This window comes from Mustelus asterias, chromosome 2 (assembly GCF_964213995.1).
Source record: "Mustelus asterias chromosome 2, sMusAst1.hap1.1, whole genome shotgun sequence".
Taxonomy (NCBI): domain Eukaryota; kingdom Metazoa; phylum Chordata; class Chondrichthyes; order Carcharhiniformes; family Triakidae; genus Mustelus; species Mustelus asterias.
In genome coordinates, this window is record NC_135802.1 from 151,038,549 (window position 1) to 151,055,598 (window position 17,050).

Genomic DNA, 17,050 nt, shown 5'->3' on the forward strand with positions numbered 1-17,050 from the left:
AAGGGCAACTAGGGATGGGCAATAAATGCTGGCCAGCCAGCGTCATCCATGTCCCATGAATGAATAAAAATATATGATTTTTCTTTTGTTTCATTCCACACTTCCTCTCAACTGCTCAAGCAATGTTGGGAAATTGCACAAAACAGCTGAGGGCACAAACACACATCTTGCCTCTGTAAGCCATGATGCACAAAATAGACCATGATGTGCTAACTGAGCCATATTATTTTCAGGGCAGAATTGCTTATTATTGTTTCCTGCCAATATTAAATTTATAAATATTGAACCAACCGGTAATAAAAGTTTTGAGGACCAATTTGTTTCATAAATCATTAGCAGTTAGCTTGATCAGTAGCGGTGAACCAATCTTAAATCAAGAGATACGGAGGTCTCCTATTATAATGGCCTATGTGTTTTTTTGGGGAGAAAACCTATATTTTATGTTGGGGTGATAGACCTTTCAGAAACTAGAGGAGTCCTGGTAAAGCCTCCACTAACTGATCATATAACCAGGTTGTCTGGGATATAAACAATAGAACAGCAAAGAATCAACCAGAAATTAGTTATCTGGGTGAGTAGATTATGTATGTGGTGCGGTCTCAAGCCAGGTTTGGATAAAAGAGTTTAAAACTCTTGTTAACTGAAGGATCTTAATGCAAGTTGAACTTCTATGATGGCTAAGTTGAGAAACGAGAATTTATTTACATGCAAGACCCCAGAGTTAAAGAATAATAGAACCAGAAGAGTTCTGGCCTGACATGGCTATGCCTAAGATGCTAGCAATACCGGTGTTAAACAGGGGGTCTACAACTGAATGGTTGGAAAAGATTTGAACGGGCAGCCTTGCCAAGAACCAGTGGAAAGTCCACAAAATCTCAACCCTTATTTGAATCTATGAAACAGTCCTCAGAACAAGTGGTTCAACTTTCAATTTTTGGTGAATATTGAACTGGAGTTACGGGGGGGTGCAAGTCAAACGGGTCCCAGAAGGAAATTTGATTAAAGAATTTCAGTTATGATTAAAAGTAACTGTATTCATTGTACTTTTAAAATGTTTAATGTAACTGACCATTTAAGATGGAGCAGTTATTATGCATATTCTATGATTTTAGTAAATTCCTGGATTTTCAAATTCCCAAATGGAAAAAAAACTGAACATATCAGTGGTCTCTACCAAGACGATAACAAAGGAGCAATTATTTGGAGACTCCTGCAAACACCGTTTTCTCAATCTCTTTCTGCATCTTAAAATCTCTCCAAGGAAACTTATAAATTTATTTCCTGCAGTTCAGAAATGCCAGCTCGGGATCAGGAAGACAAACCAACTGACTTTTCAATGGTTATACACTATATCATCATTATTTATGGGGGAGGCGATGGCCTAGTGGTATTATCGCTAGACTATTAATCCAGAAACTCAGCTAATGTTCTGGGGACATGGGTTCGAATCCCGCCACGGCAGCTGGTGGAGTCTGAATTCAAAAAATAAAATCTGGAATTAAGAACCTACTGCTGACCATGAAACCATTGTGCATTGTCAGAAAAACCCAACTGGTTCACTAAGGGGCAGCACGGTGGCACAGTGGTTAGCACTGCTGCCTCACAATGCGAGGGATCCAGGTTCGATTCCCAGCTTGGATCACTGCCTGTGTGGAGTTTGCACGTTCTCCCCATGCCTGCGTGGGTTTCCTCCGGGTGCTCCAGTTTCCTCCCACAGTCCAAAAGGTTAGATGAATTGGCCATGTTAAATTCTCCCTCAGTGTACCCGAACAGGTGCCAGAATGTGGCGATTTTCACAGTAACTTCATTGCATTGTGAATGGAAGCCTACCTGTGACTAATAAATAAACTTTAATGTCCTTAAGGGAAGGAAATCTGCCGTCTCTACCTGGTCTGGCCTACATGTAACTCCAGAGCCACAGCAATGTGGTTGACACTCAGCTGAACAAGGGCAACTAGGGATAGGCAATAAATGCTGGCCAGCCAGCGACGCCCATGTCTCATGAATGACAAAAAAAAAATTAAGCCAGCATTTGCACATGTAAATCAGAGTTCCTTTAAGAACCTCTTGCAACACTATATAAATGTTAGTAAATCGTATGAGAAATTGAGGAGTGCGCTCCTTGAATTTAATAATTTCATTGTTTTTGTTCTACATCCACAGGGTGAACCCATTTTGGACAGCGAGTGTGACTGCTATGAGGGGCCACTCTTAAGGGGCACCAAGATGTTTCTCCTACCTCACCACCAGAAAAAAAGACAAGATTGTTAATATCTTTATAATTATCAATTGTTTTTCTTATCCAGCTTCCTCCTGAAGATGTTAATTGGCCATGAAATAACTGGCTTCCTCAAGGAAGTCTGTTTCACACATCCAATCGTCTTACCTCACTCATTAAACTGAAAGTACTGCCCACTAATCCTAAACTCGTCATTCAAGTTAAATGGTTTTCCTACTTCAATTTGTTTAAACAAAGAATGATTTATATATCATAACCAGTTCCACCTGGAATTCCAGCCATGGGTGAATATTAGGAGATACTTCATATCTCTCAAAGATATATTCCATTGAGAAAGAATGGCTCTATGGGAAGAATGCACAATTTGTGGCTAACTAAGACAGTTAAGGATGGTGTCAAATTGAAAGAAAAGATGTACAATGTTGTTAAGATTAGAGGTAGGCCAGAAAATTGGGAACACTTTAGAAACCAGCAAAGGATAACCAAAAAAGTAATAAGAGGGAAAAATTCGAGTATGAAAGAAAACTAGAAACAGATTAGTAATTAAGCACTGTGATCTGTGAAAGAGCCTGTGATCTCCTGAACTAATTCTGAACATCTTTGGATTTTTTTTTCCTACCCTCTCTCACAAGCCTAAGTAGCTGCTAATAGACAAGAGCACTGAGGGGCATAATAAGACCATAAGACATAGGAGCACAATTAGGCCATTCGGCCCATCGAGTCTGCTCCGCCATTCAATCATGGCTGATATTTTTCTCATCCTCATTCTCCTGCCTTTTCCCCATAAACCCCGATCCCAATGCACAATTAGAAATGACTGCGTTGGATGGACTAAAAAGATTAGTTGGATTTTGCCGTCCATTCATTATAGTGGGTTTGAAGTTTGCAATAGATTTTAAAATAAACTGTTTAATGGTTTCACAATATCGAAGTATCCAGGTGATCAGATTATGCCTTTGAGATGTCCACATGATTACAACCTCCAAATTTGGAACGCGAGTGATTTGCTCAAGAGTTCCATGGTGAAGAATGAACGTACCCACACAGTGACCTTCAGAAGACTTGTTACGGGTAAAGAGCTTTGCAGCAATGTTGATTTGATGACCAATGCTGCAGACAAGGTCAACGAAAAAGTTTAACCAGTGCAGGATTTCTGGTGCTATCCAAATAAAATCACTATTCTTTATTAATGTGACCGATCAAAATAAAAGACTACAATCATTTTGAAAAATAGGTAACATGGTGTGTCGATCAAATCAAAGTGATGGATGTCATCCAAGAATTCAGATGACTGCAAGGTATAGATTCCCACCTAATATTCATTAGATTAACATTGATTATGAACTCTTAATCTAGTTGCAATGCCAGCGAATCACATCTGAATTGGAAATTGTGCCAGGAGCACTGTTTAATGTAGTTTCTCCAAGTCCTAAGTTCTCAAATAAATGATATGTAAACAGTAAAAAGTTACAGTACATTCCAGACTTTCACTATATTTTCAAACATGTTTGTTGCTAAATAGAATCTATTTCTTACAAATAAGAATTACTGCCTCGCTTACCCTTTTGGAACACACGAACTTCGGTTTTCCCAAACAGTGACTTAGCCTTTTCATAGTCATTTATAACTACATCATAATCGCCCTTAAAAGAAAAAGAGAGATGTATCTCATAGAATTGTAGAATACCAAAAGTAGCCTAAGTATTTTTTTTATATAAAGCGTTAATAATCATTTACCTTTTGAATGTTCCTTTCAATATTAAGAGGAAGATTGAAGAGAAATTTAAAACGTTGAAGAACATTTAAGGCATTTCTTGTGGAGTCTGCTTTGTCTTTGCGTCCCAAGACTTCTTGGAACAGTGTGTCTGCAGTGTTGCTTGCTCCTGGAAAGAAATAAAAGATTTGTCATATAAATGTATTACTACAACCGAGAATGCCGCTGCCTTCAGAAGTGCTACACACTGATACAAATCAGCAGTCTGCCTTGTCAAAAGACTGATAGTTTCAATCAAACATATTTTAAATCAAGGGCTATTAGCTAGCATTTACATCGTTGCTTCAACCTCAATGCACACCACTGTTAACAGCTGTAATGCAAATGTAGCTCAGGACCAGAATTAGGGCCAAATCTGACAATATGGCTGAAGTGAGACTCGCTGGACGTGGAAGCCTCACTGTTCCACTTCACAGCAGGTAAGGCTTTACCCTTAAACTCCACTGCAGAAGTTCAGTATTGTGAACCGCTTCACATCAATGTTAAACATTCAGTGCAAGTGAAATTATAACTCTTACATGAGACTGTCAAAATAAAGGAGCAAACGTCATTTAATATCCTAAAATAAAAGGTGAATTCAGTTAGTAGGCAAGCTAGTAGAAAAAAAACACCAGTAACTGTCTAGATCATGAACACATGCTGGGAACTGTTTCGCTTCCTATACGAGAGGAGGTTTCAATGTTAAGGACTCTTGCTCAACTCGCTTTAAGGATTATTTTTATCTTATTCAAACAGTTTATTTTAGTTTACCACTGTGTACTGGCCTGCTAACTAACATTTTTATATATGCACAGGCACATATTTCACCTCAAATATGAAAACAACAATCAGAACTGGAGTTTATAAATTGTAAAGTACGCTGGTCATTGTTCATGCATTTGCTTTCAAAATACTTCTGAACGTTCTTCCCCAACAGTCTTGTGGAAGAACTTTCATCAATTATTAATGCCTACTTTGCTTCCCTTTCAGTTTTTAACAAGAAAACAAACATTTAAATTTGGCAAAAACAAAAAAAAAATGTCTAAAATAGAGTTGTTGTTTAATGTTACCAAAAAGGGATTGCATTATTTGGTCTGGTGACTATACTTTAAGCAAGATAGAAAAAAAAAGCACATCGATCACACTGGGTGGCTTGCATGCCATTTTCTGCAGTCAGCTCCCTGGGTGGCCTACAGAAATTAAATGTAGTCTGCTAAATACCCACATTCACATTTAGTTCCAATGTGTACATTGAGTACGAGATTTTTATGCATCAGCATAAGCATTTCAGCGGGATTTATTTCTCCATTACGGAATTTTTAAAAAATCAACTTCACTGCAAAGTTAGCTTTCTTATTTTATCCCAATTGCAATATTATCCACTTTAAAGGAACCAGCTCATTTATTCACGTTTATTTACTCAAGTTAAAGGAAAAGTACTTGTTTATTTACTGTACATTATCGTGATTCATTTCCCTTCCAGCAACTTGTAAGAATGTTAAAGAGATATGTCAAATACAGTACTCGTATTTCAATAATAAAATAGAAAACCCAGTGACCAGTCCCTACTTAAAACCTTGCTGCATTTCCATTTCAGATTTGCTCCATCTTAACCCGGATGATACTGAACAATTTCAAAAAAGAAATCTTTCTCACAACAATGATGCAAGATGGAAAAAGCTATTGACAATGTATGCTGTACAATTATGAGTGAGAGATTATTTTCATACTTAATTTTTAGCATATGCTGTATGACTAATAAATTGAGGCCATTAAAAGTGCAATTTTACTATAAAATTTGGCTGTTATTAAGTTGATTATTTAATAATTTTTGCTTTTAAGATAAAATTAATTGAATTGTATTAGTGTCAACTGTGCTTCAGTTACACAGTCCCTATATCAAATTTCTCATAAAATCACCACATTAGATACACATACACTCTTCAGTTTCAGCAGCTCCAATGGCAAATTTACAAGTTTACTTACATCAGAGACTTGTAGCTGATGCTGGACAGTTTCAGTAAACCAGGTCATTCATACTGTATACTGATGGAAAACTACTTTTATTGTGTAAAGTGACTCTCATGTCCCCCACATTTAAGGCACCTACCATCACTGAAATAAATTATTCTTCATAAAGCCTGTCAATTTTCCAGTTTCCATACCTTCATATTCTTATATTAAACTTACAACAACAATCGCACTTCAGTATGAGTTCAGTATGGAGAGTATTAGTCTGTGCACACCTGGATGTATAAATACAATATCAGAAATGACAAGTCATTGTCCATCTTTTTAAATGGAATATAGATGCTGCAAGCTTAAACCTGAGGCACGCTTTTCCCATTGCAAAGATAAAAATACACACTAACACAATTAGTGTTCATTATCATATTGTAACTTGGATATAGTTCAAAATACCAAGATCACTGTCCGCTTACAAGCCTTTTAAGCAGTGATTCAGTTGTACTGAATAACTATTTCCATACATAGGTATCACTGGAAAAGCACAACTTACTGTTGAGTACATTCTCCAATCTCTGCGTCATGGATCCTTCCACTTTTTCCGTCCCATCCACTTCCAGTTTTTGATGAATTGCTGGAATAAAATATGCAGTTAGCTCAATGGGCAATCACTTATTCCAAGCTAAAAGAAATGTATAACTTTAAACACCACTTTTTTTTCCACAACCACTTTCACCACTTTAGGTTCCTGGATCTAATACAAAAATAACTTCCAATTTCCTCCAGATAGCTAACAAAACTAAGGGTACATAACTACACAAACTGTAAAATAACTGATCTAACATGTAGCCTTCTTTTATTACAGAAGTATTCTGCCCAATATACGGATTAAATTTTTGAGTGAAAGAATATTAATAAATCTAAAGCACCTTTTAAGTACTGACAATTAGCAATACTCAACAAACTCAATGATAAATTGAACAGTTTCAGATCATTCATATTATATTGGTGGAAAATTGGCTGAGAAACTTCAGAAAATATTTTTATTGTGTAAAGTAGATCTCGTGTCTCCCACATTTATAGCATCTACCTTCACTCAAATACATTCTTGTTGCATAAGAACCTATCAATTTTCTTGACTTCATAGCTTAATATTCCTATATTAAACCACACAACAATGATCACACTTTCCAGTACGAGGTCAGTTTGGAGTATCACTATGAGCAAACCAAATTTAAAGTATTAAACTCAAAATTTGCTCACCTGAATCTCAAAAAATATAAAAGTAATAAAGCATAAAAATTACAACTGCATATTGAAAATTAACAGATTCTGAATCGACGCAAACCCAACAAATAAATTAGCTATCCTGAAGCATTTTTTTTCAGGCATTAAGTAACAAGTATCCCAAAAGCAGAGTGACAGCACCCAGCTGTTTGACAGGTTCGAGGAAAGCTGCATGTTGCATGCCCACATGGAAATGTCAGGGTTTTGCAGATACCCAGCACATGCTCTCTTACCATGCCATAGCAACCAGGTTCACACCCATTCAAGTTTGTTTGCTTTTATCCAGTTTTTGTGCAAGACCTTTCATGCCCAAGCATTCTACAGAAATAGGCTAGGTCAGACATCATTAAAGACTGTTAACCAACTCGGCCTGTTTAAGATATTGAGGGCGATTCTCCCATCCCACCGGGAGAATCGTGCGTCGGCTGATTCGCGGGATTCCAGCGAGCGCTTGCGCCGTGCTGGCGTCTCTCAGGCCCAGATTTCTGGCAGCATCTGCGCAGCGCCGGAAATCAGCTGGGAGGCGAGGCTGGCATTTAAATAGTATTTTACATTCTATTTAAACGCTATTAGCGGGCCCGGGGCTGAATTCTCCAGGCCTGCTGGCATCTCCCATCCCACCAAAGTGTTTCACTCCAGCGGGGATTATTGTAGATCCCCACTTTTGAGGAACTATTGGGATGGTCCCGCTGGAGTGAAGTGGGGGGCACCCGGGGCCCCCAGGAGGTCGGGCGGTGGGGGAGGAGGTGCCCCCTGGGCATGGGCACCCTGGCAGTGACATCCTGTGGCCCCTGGCACTGCCCAAGGGCAAAGTGCCCACTGGGCATGGGGGCAATGCCGAAGGGGAGATCGGTGGGAGTGGGGGCCCCGCTGCCACTCTCCATTGGGATCCGTTTGGGGCTGGAGGGATGCCAGCAATCGGGGTGGGCGGTGTCTGTCGGGAGTTGGGGGTGGGCTGGAGATTTTAGTCTGAACTCCCACTGAAAAAAATAGCGAGAATTACTCCAGTTGTCCTGCGAATTCAACGCTTCGAAGTTTTTTTGGGAGAATCATCCCCATTATGTTTCCTGTTAACGTTTCTCAGGAGTCCAAAATGTTGACCATAGTTGGTATTATGATGACAAGCCTCAAAATAAATAGAACAAGACTTCATTTTTCAGAGCAATAATGCAAAAGAAAAAAATATTTGACTTTTTATTTCCCAGAATGAATCAATGCAGAACAATTAAAAATAAATCAATTTTTATCAGCAACCACTGTGTTTTGTGTCGGTCAAGAGTAAATTATACCTGACTGCTCCAAATGTGTAACTAACAATCTAGTACCTCAATAGTAAATTCAAACACAAACTCTTGAGCTCAGAGATATTGGTACTGGCTGGAGCAAAACTGCTAAAGCAATAACTATCTGGAGCCTTTCTGGTTACCGAAGTAGCCTTTAGTTGTGGAAAACAAACCAGCACAACGGCAAAAGTCGCGGCACTTTAAATAAAGCAAGAGTACTAAATTACATGCTTCACTCCTTAACTGCATCATAATATTTTCATGTGGGTGTTCATCCCCATAGCCCATTTTAAAAGGCTAATGTGTCAAATGCAGAATGAAGACTATGCAGTTTACTATCTCAAGATCAAGATATGCGTTCATCAGCAATAATTTTAATCCATGTGTTCTCAGAGTTAAATTAATCTATCTGGGCTCAGATTTAAATTAATATTTTCTAAATGACATATTTGTCACCTAATATGTATATTGCGTTTCAAAATTTGATTTGTGTGGGTCTCTCAGTTGAACATAGTGATAGCATCTGATGTGGTCACAGTATTTCCCCGACACCTCCCCTGCCTGCTGTGAGGGCGAGCCACCAGGTTCTCTGGCCTCCCTTTACTTTCCCCCATATTCCCCTTCCTTTGCATCGTAGTTGCAGCCACCTCCCTATTGCACTTAACTTGATCTCTAATTCAAAAGCAACTACTTCGGATAATTGCTAAAGTTCAATCCCCTACTTTCTTAGTAGAACATTTTTGATACGGAAAACAACTGTCTTCTTGAAGAAAACAATTATTTGGGTTACAAAGCTCCTCATCCGTATTTCTTTTTAAGCAGGACTAGAAAGAACTATTGTTAAACACTACAAGAAATTAACTGAATAGCCTTTATGTTTTAATGAGATTTGCAGACACTAAATGAATCTTGTACACTCTCCCAGAATAGGCAATTCTTTCTTTCTTGAGCTATAACTTAAACAAAAATTCTGTGAAATAACATTTGCATTTGTACCACATTTTATCACTTTGAAATGTAGAAAAGCAATTCCTATAATGAACTAATTTTGAAGTACAGTTTCTTTTATATGGCTGTCAAAATTATGGGAACTCATACGTAATGGCATAGTTATAAAATGTCACAGACAAGTAGCAAAGTCACTACAGTAGCTATAAACAAGAAACAGACCATGAAAACTGGTTTGTACAAAATTCTGTAATATCAGCTTCATTTTGAAAAAAAAAAATCACGCTCTGCCAAGTATGCAAAACATCAGTCCTCTCAACCTCAACGCACCACCAGCAGACTGACCTCCTATCCAGACTTTTAAAAAAACTTTTAATGTGACAATCCTGATACTTGATCCGTACCATGGCATTCAAGATTAGTCCCTTATAAAAGGGCAACAAAATAAGACACAAGTACTTTTACCCAAACTGGTGGTTCATTACTCTGTTAAGTGCTTTATTTTTATACTCTTTATGAATTATGCTTCGTTCATTTTGTGTTGCAGAGTCACGCACACTTAAAGCTTGGTTGAAATGATGCATATTAAATGTTCTTTGAGTCATCAAACCAAAACCAAAAAAAGTCTAATATCCAATCTCCCTGATCTGGATTAATAAAACCCAAACATTTCCAGCAAAAATGATCCCTGTGCTAATCAAATCATGTTGCATTTTGAAAAACTGCATTTTCTACACCTACAAAAACTTGATAATTTGCAGACTTTAGTGTGAAATTGTAGGCTTGTTCTCCCTCAAATTAAATAGTAAATGTAGTTAAAACATGAATTTACATGAAGCAAATGCAGTTAAGAGCAGAAATTTCAGTCTGAAAACTTTTGTTTTCGGCACTCAGTACATTAAATCGATTATTATAATGCTTTTCCTGCCCTATCTTTTCTTAATTTCTATATCTGCCAAATCCAGGAAGGAAGAAATACATATTGATTGCACTATGTACCTAACTAAAAGCTTTTATAAACTATTTCTTACATGAGATTTTATTTTGATTGTGTGCCGTGTTACCGTCTGCATTTGTAATTAAATCTACCAGGATTCCAGTAACCAGAACAACATTTTGTGCTTCATAATGCTTTAACATTGGAAGAGCATTTTAAAGAAATTAGGTCATAAAATTACAACTATGACATTTCTGGTAGTTGTTGAGGACTCTTTCAGCCAGTTGCGCAATAACTGTTGCTGACCTGTTTAGCTCGCCCAGAATTAACATGATGCACGTTTATATGTGCAGCCTGAGGCCCTTTTCCCTCCCTCACTACTGACACAGTATTCTCAAAACATTTTATGTCTAATTTATATAACTGTCAGCCTTTAACAGACAAACTACATCATGAAAAGAGAGGCAGAGACCTCCAACTATGCTTTTAAGCTTTTTTACAACCATTCTTATACCGTTGAAAAATACAAAGCAGCTGCAATTAAATTTAGAAATTGAATTGTCACATGTTTCCATTCAATTTCTATTTGGGATCTTCCCTCTCCTTGCGTCATTTCAAACATGCATGATTTGTTCCATTCAAATTTGATTTATTTCACTGCAAGTGGCTGTATGCTCATAAATTTATGAACACTTAGGCTGCATTCTTATGCGCATTGCTAATTCTGTAAACGGGCTTTTTTTTTAATGCCACTTTTAACTGCCTCTGTCACAAGCAGTTTTAGTAGGCAACCAGTAAATGACACAACCTCACCGAAACATAAATGGACTTCTCATGGCATTTCTCATCATGAGTCAGAGGATATGTTTTTTGCTATACTGTGGAACCTACTGTTCCAGCAGGATCGGAGATCTCCTCCATAACATTGTTTATTTCCCTCTTTCTAGCATACTGCTCCCCACTCAACAACATACACTCTGCCCCTCCTTCCCCAACTGGATCTTTTCTTCTATCCACTTAAACAGGGTATCTATCTTTCCCTCTTCTGGCATGCCATATAAACTGGAGGTTTGGACAGTTGATGAGGAATAAGTGCAAAAATTTTAATTGGACAAAATACACAGTGGAGTTCCTCTACTATAGAAATGTTCAGAAACGCTAAAGGCAGCTCAGAAGTTAGAGTGAGAGGCACAAAACATGTCTGCAGGCAGAACAATGGAAATTGAAGTGAATGCAGATAAGTGCAAAATACATGTAGGAAGGAAAATTAAGTGACATTCGCATTTCAAGCCAAATGTTGAAACAATTAAAATTGAGAGATTAGGAATCTTAATAGACTCGACAATCCCCATGTCCAATGAATACAGAACAGCAATCAAAAGTTAATAGTATATTGAATAACATGACCAAACAATTTGGATGTGAGTCAGATGACGTTTTGGTCAAACTGTAATGGTCTTGTAAAACTGCACCTGATTAATTTTTCTGGTTCTGGCTGTTGAGATCCAAAGGAATTATTCAAGAGCTGAACAGAGAGAAAAACCACAAGATTGGTCCTTGTAGTCAAAGTTTTTAATTGCGAGGAAAGACTGCCAAAATTGGAACTTTTAGACCTTGGAATAGGACGTCTGAAGGGCATGGAAAAGGTAAATGTTGAATATTACTTTAAATTAAATTGCACGATTGAAATAGAGTTCAAAAGCCTAGAAGCTAAATTTAGGACCGACATCAGATGATTAGTCCTCATACAAAGATGTGGAGATGCCAGCATTGGACTGGGATGGGCACAGTAAGTCATCTCACAACACCAGGTTGAAGTTAAATCACGAGCTTTCGGACCACTGCTCCTTCATCAGGTGAGTCGTGATTCCAAATAAACTGCTGGACTGGTGTTGTGAGACTTCTTAAAGCTTACACAAAGAGTCATCAATGTACCGAATAAGGCTTCCTGATAGAATAATGGGGATTAAAAACTCACAAAACATTTCGAAAACAACTTGATTTGGCAATAAGAGAACTTTCACATCTTTCTGGATGATTGATTTTAGATGGGCCAAAATGCATTTTCTTGTTCATAATTATTTTATGAATATAGGCAGGTACACACAATATTTGCAGCAAAGGCAGAAGTGACATTGGCGAGTGTAATGAGAGCTACTCTAGGTTTTCCAAAAGCAGACTGTCTAATTATTCTAGTGACCTTTTACATATAACTCAGCTTTTCTTTGAAACTGTGTTATTTCCATTATTTTGACAAGGATGAAATCAGTGCTAATTCCATCCTCTTCCAAGACCTAAAAGCTCAATTTTCTCCTGCTCATTCTTGCCAAGTTAATGGGACCAGCACAGTCCCAAATAGTTAATCCAACAAGATTTCTGAAAGCACTGAAAAGAAACAAAACTAATCCATCCAAAAGAATGTCCATGATCTTAGACATGCCTATCATTACACAACTGTTCTTGCTGCAAAAGATAATGTGAATGTCACTTAAGCCAAGAATCTTAGTGCTAAAATGCATCACTAGCTAGGTATGTATAAAAATGAATTTCTATTAAAATGGACATTGAAAACTATATAACCTTCAAAGCAATTATTTTTATAAGATTGTATTTCCCAGTAAACCTAGGCTATTTCCCAATAAATCTGCAGCAAAGTCACATGCATTAACATTCATATGTAAACATCTCATAACCAAATATATGAAACAAATTTAAAGACTGTCCATTGTTAACATCTAAAATGAACAGAAAAAGGGAGTACTGTTCTATAAATGTTAAGTTACGTAGCAAGTTGTTATGAATGCAAGGGGGAGTGGCATGATTAAGTGTAACCTAATCACAGGGTTCAGGTAAAATTTATATTAACCACCCAAATTTCACATTTGAACTTCATGACATTTGGATTCTAATTATGTCTAATTAGTTAGATCAGCAGTATGTATTATTTTCTATTTATAAACCAATAGCACATCTTTAGTGCAGATTCACACATAGTATACTAAACTAAATCATAATCAGTTCTTAAATTGCATTCTAAATTCAATAAATAATTTACAGACCGTCTAATCTGTGATAGATTTGTGTAGCCAGAGGTTTACAAATAGATTTTTCTAAGTCTTCAAGAAAACAAATCAGAACCACTGAAAAGACAAAGGCCGGAATTCTCCAACCTCGTCCACGTCTGGGATTCTCCCATCCTGCTGCAGTGAATGGCTAAGTGCCAAAGTCTCCATTCTTGCTGGCAGCAGTGGTATGAGACCAGAGAATTCTGGCCAAAACTCCATTTTGCTCAAATATCTTTAGCAAAAGAAAACTATATAGAAAGATGGCGGCAAGCACAATTCATTGACTAATGCATAATATCTGCACGACTATTCTTGGAATTTTGCCTCAAACTACACTATAATATCCTATTTCCAATTCATCTAATCTTCTCAAAATATAACAGATATCCATGATTATCAACTGGCCCATGCTCTTAGCTGTCAAGAAAGTGATTACACAAGATGCTAGCATTTCATCTGATTTCTATTTTCAGCATAATTTCAGAACCAGGGTAAAATTAAAAGGAAACTCTAATTTTGGGATTAAAACAGAGGAACATTTTGGACCCCAATGTGTGCTCTGGATATTTTGTTTACATTTACAATAAATGGATTCCTGTGCACATTCTACTGGCCTGGGTGCATTAAATTACTTGCAGCTAAGCCAGGCTCATTTTTCTCATTGTTTACAAGCCTGCTCCCTTCTCCGTTCTCACTTTCTCAAATCCAACTAAACATTTGTAGCAAATACTTAGACTGAGACAAAAAAGTATATTACGAGGTCAATTGACAAAGGAAGTCAATGTGGAGTGGATGCGCTACAAAGAAATCTTTGTCACCTATTGCCCTAATGTTTTCAATTCAATGAAATTCATTTCTGAAGTATTCCATAAAGGAACCAGTTACTGGTACAGTCCAAAAACAAACATACAGGCAAAGAACTGATTTGAATTTAGTACACATCATTCATTATAACCAATTCCCAGCCAGTAATTAACTTTACAGTTACATTTGAGTGTTGGATACAATTCCAGTACAAAGAATGCCGATCTCCACTCAGATCAATGGCAGCCAGGCGGACAGACAGACCTGAATACATTATTTGAGTACCTTTTCTCTATCTGGACTTACTGAACAAAGCAAGTCGAGTGGAGACTATTTTAGAAATCATAGAAACCCTACAGTACAGAAAGAGGCCATTCGGACCATCAAGTCTGCACCGACCACAATCCCACCCAGGCCCTACCCCCATATCCCTACATATTTTACCCGCTAATCCCTCTAATCTACGCATCCCAGGACACTAAGGGGCAATTTTAGCATGGCCAATCAACCTAACCCGTACATCTTTGGACTGTGGGAGGAAACCGGAGCACTCGGAGGAAACCCACGCAGACACGAGGAGAATGTGCAAACTCCACACAGTGACCCAAGCCGGGAATCGAACCCAGGTCCCTGGAGCTGTGAAGCAGCAGTGCTAACCACTGTGCTACCGTGCCGCCCTGTTAATATATTTTCATTATTTTTTTGAGAAGAATCATGATCACCTAATTCCATGCAACTTTCTGACCGTACTAAAATACCACAAGGTCAATTTGACTAATTTGGATTCTAAAGTATGCGATCGAATAGTTCTCAAGTAATTACTCACACTGTATAGTTGCACTCTTTGGCAAGTTAAAGCAAAAGCACAAGATGCACGCAGCACTTTGAAACAATACTGGCAACATGCTGGCTCTGCTTTACTTATTGAGATCCTGATTTAAGCCATATTTCTCAGCAGAAGAGGGGGAGCATCAGTTGAGAATTATTCTGGGAGAGACACTGCCACCTCCTTGAAGTGGGAAGCAGGAGGGAGAGTGACAAGGTCAGCAAAAAAATGGGGTTTTGCTAATGGCCCAGGAGCAGACAGACTATGCACCTCTTCTCTCAGTGACAGTTCTAATCAATCAGGCAGACAAATAAAGAGAATAAAATTAAATTAGTGTTTTAAAATGTTCCTGCAAAATATTCATAGGTTCATAAAATATGGGAGCAGAATTAGGCCATTCTGCCCATCGAGTCCGCTCCACCATTCGATCATGGCTGATATGCTCCTCATCCCCATTTCCCTGCCTTCTCCCCATAACCTTTCAACCCATTACCAATTAAAAATCTGTCTAACTCCTCCTTAAATTTACTCACTGTTCCAACATCCACCACACTTTGGGGTAGTGAATTCCACAGATTCACAACCCTTTGGGAGAAGTAGTTTCTCCTCAACTCTGTTTTAAATTTGCTACCCCTTATCCTAAGACTAAGACTATTCATGCAAAAGTCGCATATTAACTCCTGGTGTGTACATTATCACACTACTTGCGACATGTAACAATGCGCCAAGGCAATGTTATTAGCCAAAAATGTGTTTTTTTTAAGTTGTCAAAATTATTGACTTTTACTGCCATTTGCAATTCCCGAGAACAATGGGTCAGTTTAAGGTGACTGTGACTCATCTTTGACTTTTTACAGTTTGGCTGTGGAGATGAAGCTCACTTCCTTTTGTGCAGTGTCTGCAACAACAAGCCCGAGTTGGTAAAAATACTATCAAGCTGTCAACCAAACTAACTGACAGCAAGATGCACTGACACGACTTCCTTTTTCTTCTAGAAATCACCTCAATGCCTAAAACCTCCTAAGCTCGAGTTACCTTATTTCTAAGATTCTCTCTGATGCTTTTAAGTTTTAGAAATATCGATGTCCTTCTTTGCATTAAAAATCTTTTAATTTAAATTCTGAAACGTATGATTAGGGAGCAGATGCTCACAAATTAGTTTTGCGTCTGTATATTAAATTAATATATGAAACCTCAAGAATGTCAAATTGACTCTTTCCTAAATTGACTTGTACATCATCTTTTAACACATCTATGCGGTTCTGCTGCCAGCGCCCTCAGGAAATGTCAAATCTGTAACAGTTCATTTTTGGAAAATGTACTGAAGCTGGAGAGTTTGTGCTTTTATGTCAAATTCATTCAAAAGCTGAGCACAAAGAAAAGCTTTATTACTAAATTCAAATTAAATTCCATTAGGTGTAAGCCTGCTCTTTATTTCTTCAGGGAAAGGTGGTCTGAAACCATTCATCAGGAATCTTGTGGTCTGCAACTTCAGTCTTCACTGGAAATACTACAGCTGACCAGGCCGGGTAAAGCATGATCTCTGCTGCCATTTATCCTGGCAGCCTGTTTATTTTGGCTCAGACAACAGCTGTAAGGCTTCCAAAAGTCTTAAGTTTCTGTGTCTTGCAATGGGTGAAGCCAAGGGTGACATACTCTCATAAACTGCTCTAGTTCAAAGCAGCATTGATTTTAAATGAGGAAAAAGTTTGGAATGTCTTCCTGGCAGAATTATCCCATCCTACAAAAAGCTAAAGAAGCTTAAATAAAAGTTTCTAATTTGCTCAAAGTATAGTCTGAGATAAAGCTGCATCATCTGTGCTAATGGAAGTGGGAGCTACTCCAGAATGGGTTGAGTATCCAACACTTGGAAAGTCAATTTAACTTGGTTTATTTGAACAATGTTACACTTATAACCTTTAATTTGCTTACACTATGTAATC

General features: G+C 37.8%; 1 protein-coding gene across 2 annotated transcripts in view; it reads right to left on the reverse strand.

Annotated features, from left to right (window-relative positions):
- Positions 1-17,050, reverse strand: part of exoc2 (exocyst complex component 2) — a 268,711-nt gene that overhangs the window by 134,665 nt on the left and 116,996 nt on the right. For both annotated transcript variants that reach the window (XM_078198474.1, XM_078198482.1), the window contains exons 7-9: positions 6,511-6,591; positions 3,977-4,122; positions 3,801-3,882 (exon numbers count right to left, since the gene is read on the reverse strand). In XM_078198474.1, the coding sequence (XP_078054600.1) occupies positions 3,801-3,882; positions 3,977-4,122; positions 6,511-6,591 (309 nt within the window). The remainder of the gene's footprint in view (positions 1-3,800; positions 3,883-3,976; positions 4,123-6,510; positions 6,592-17,050) is intronic.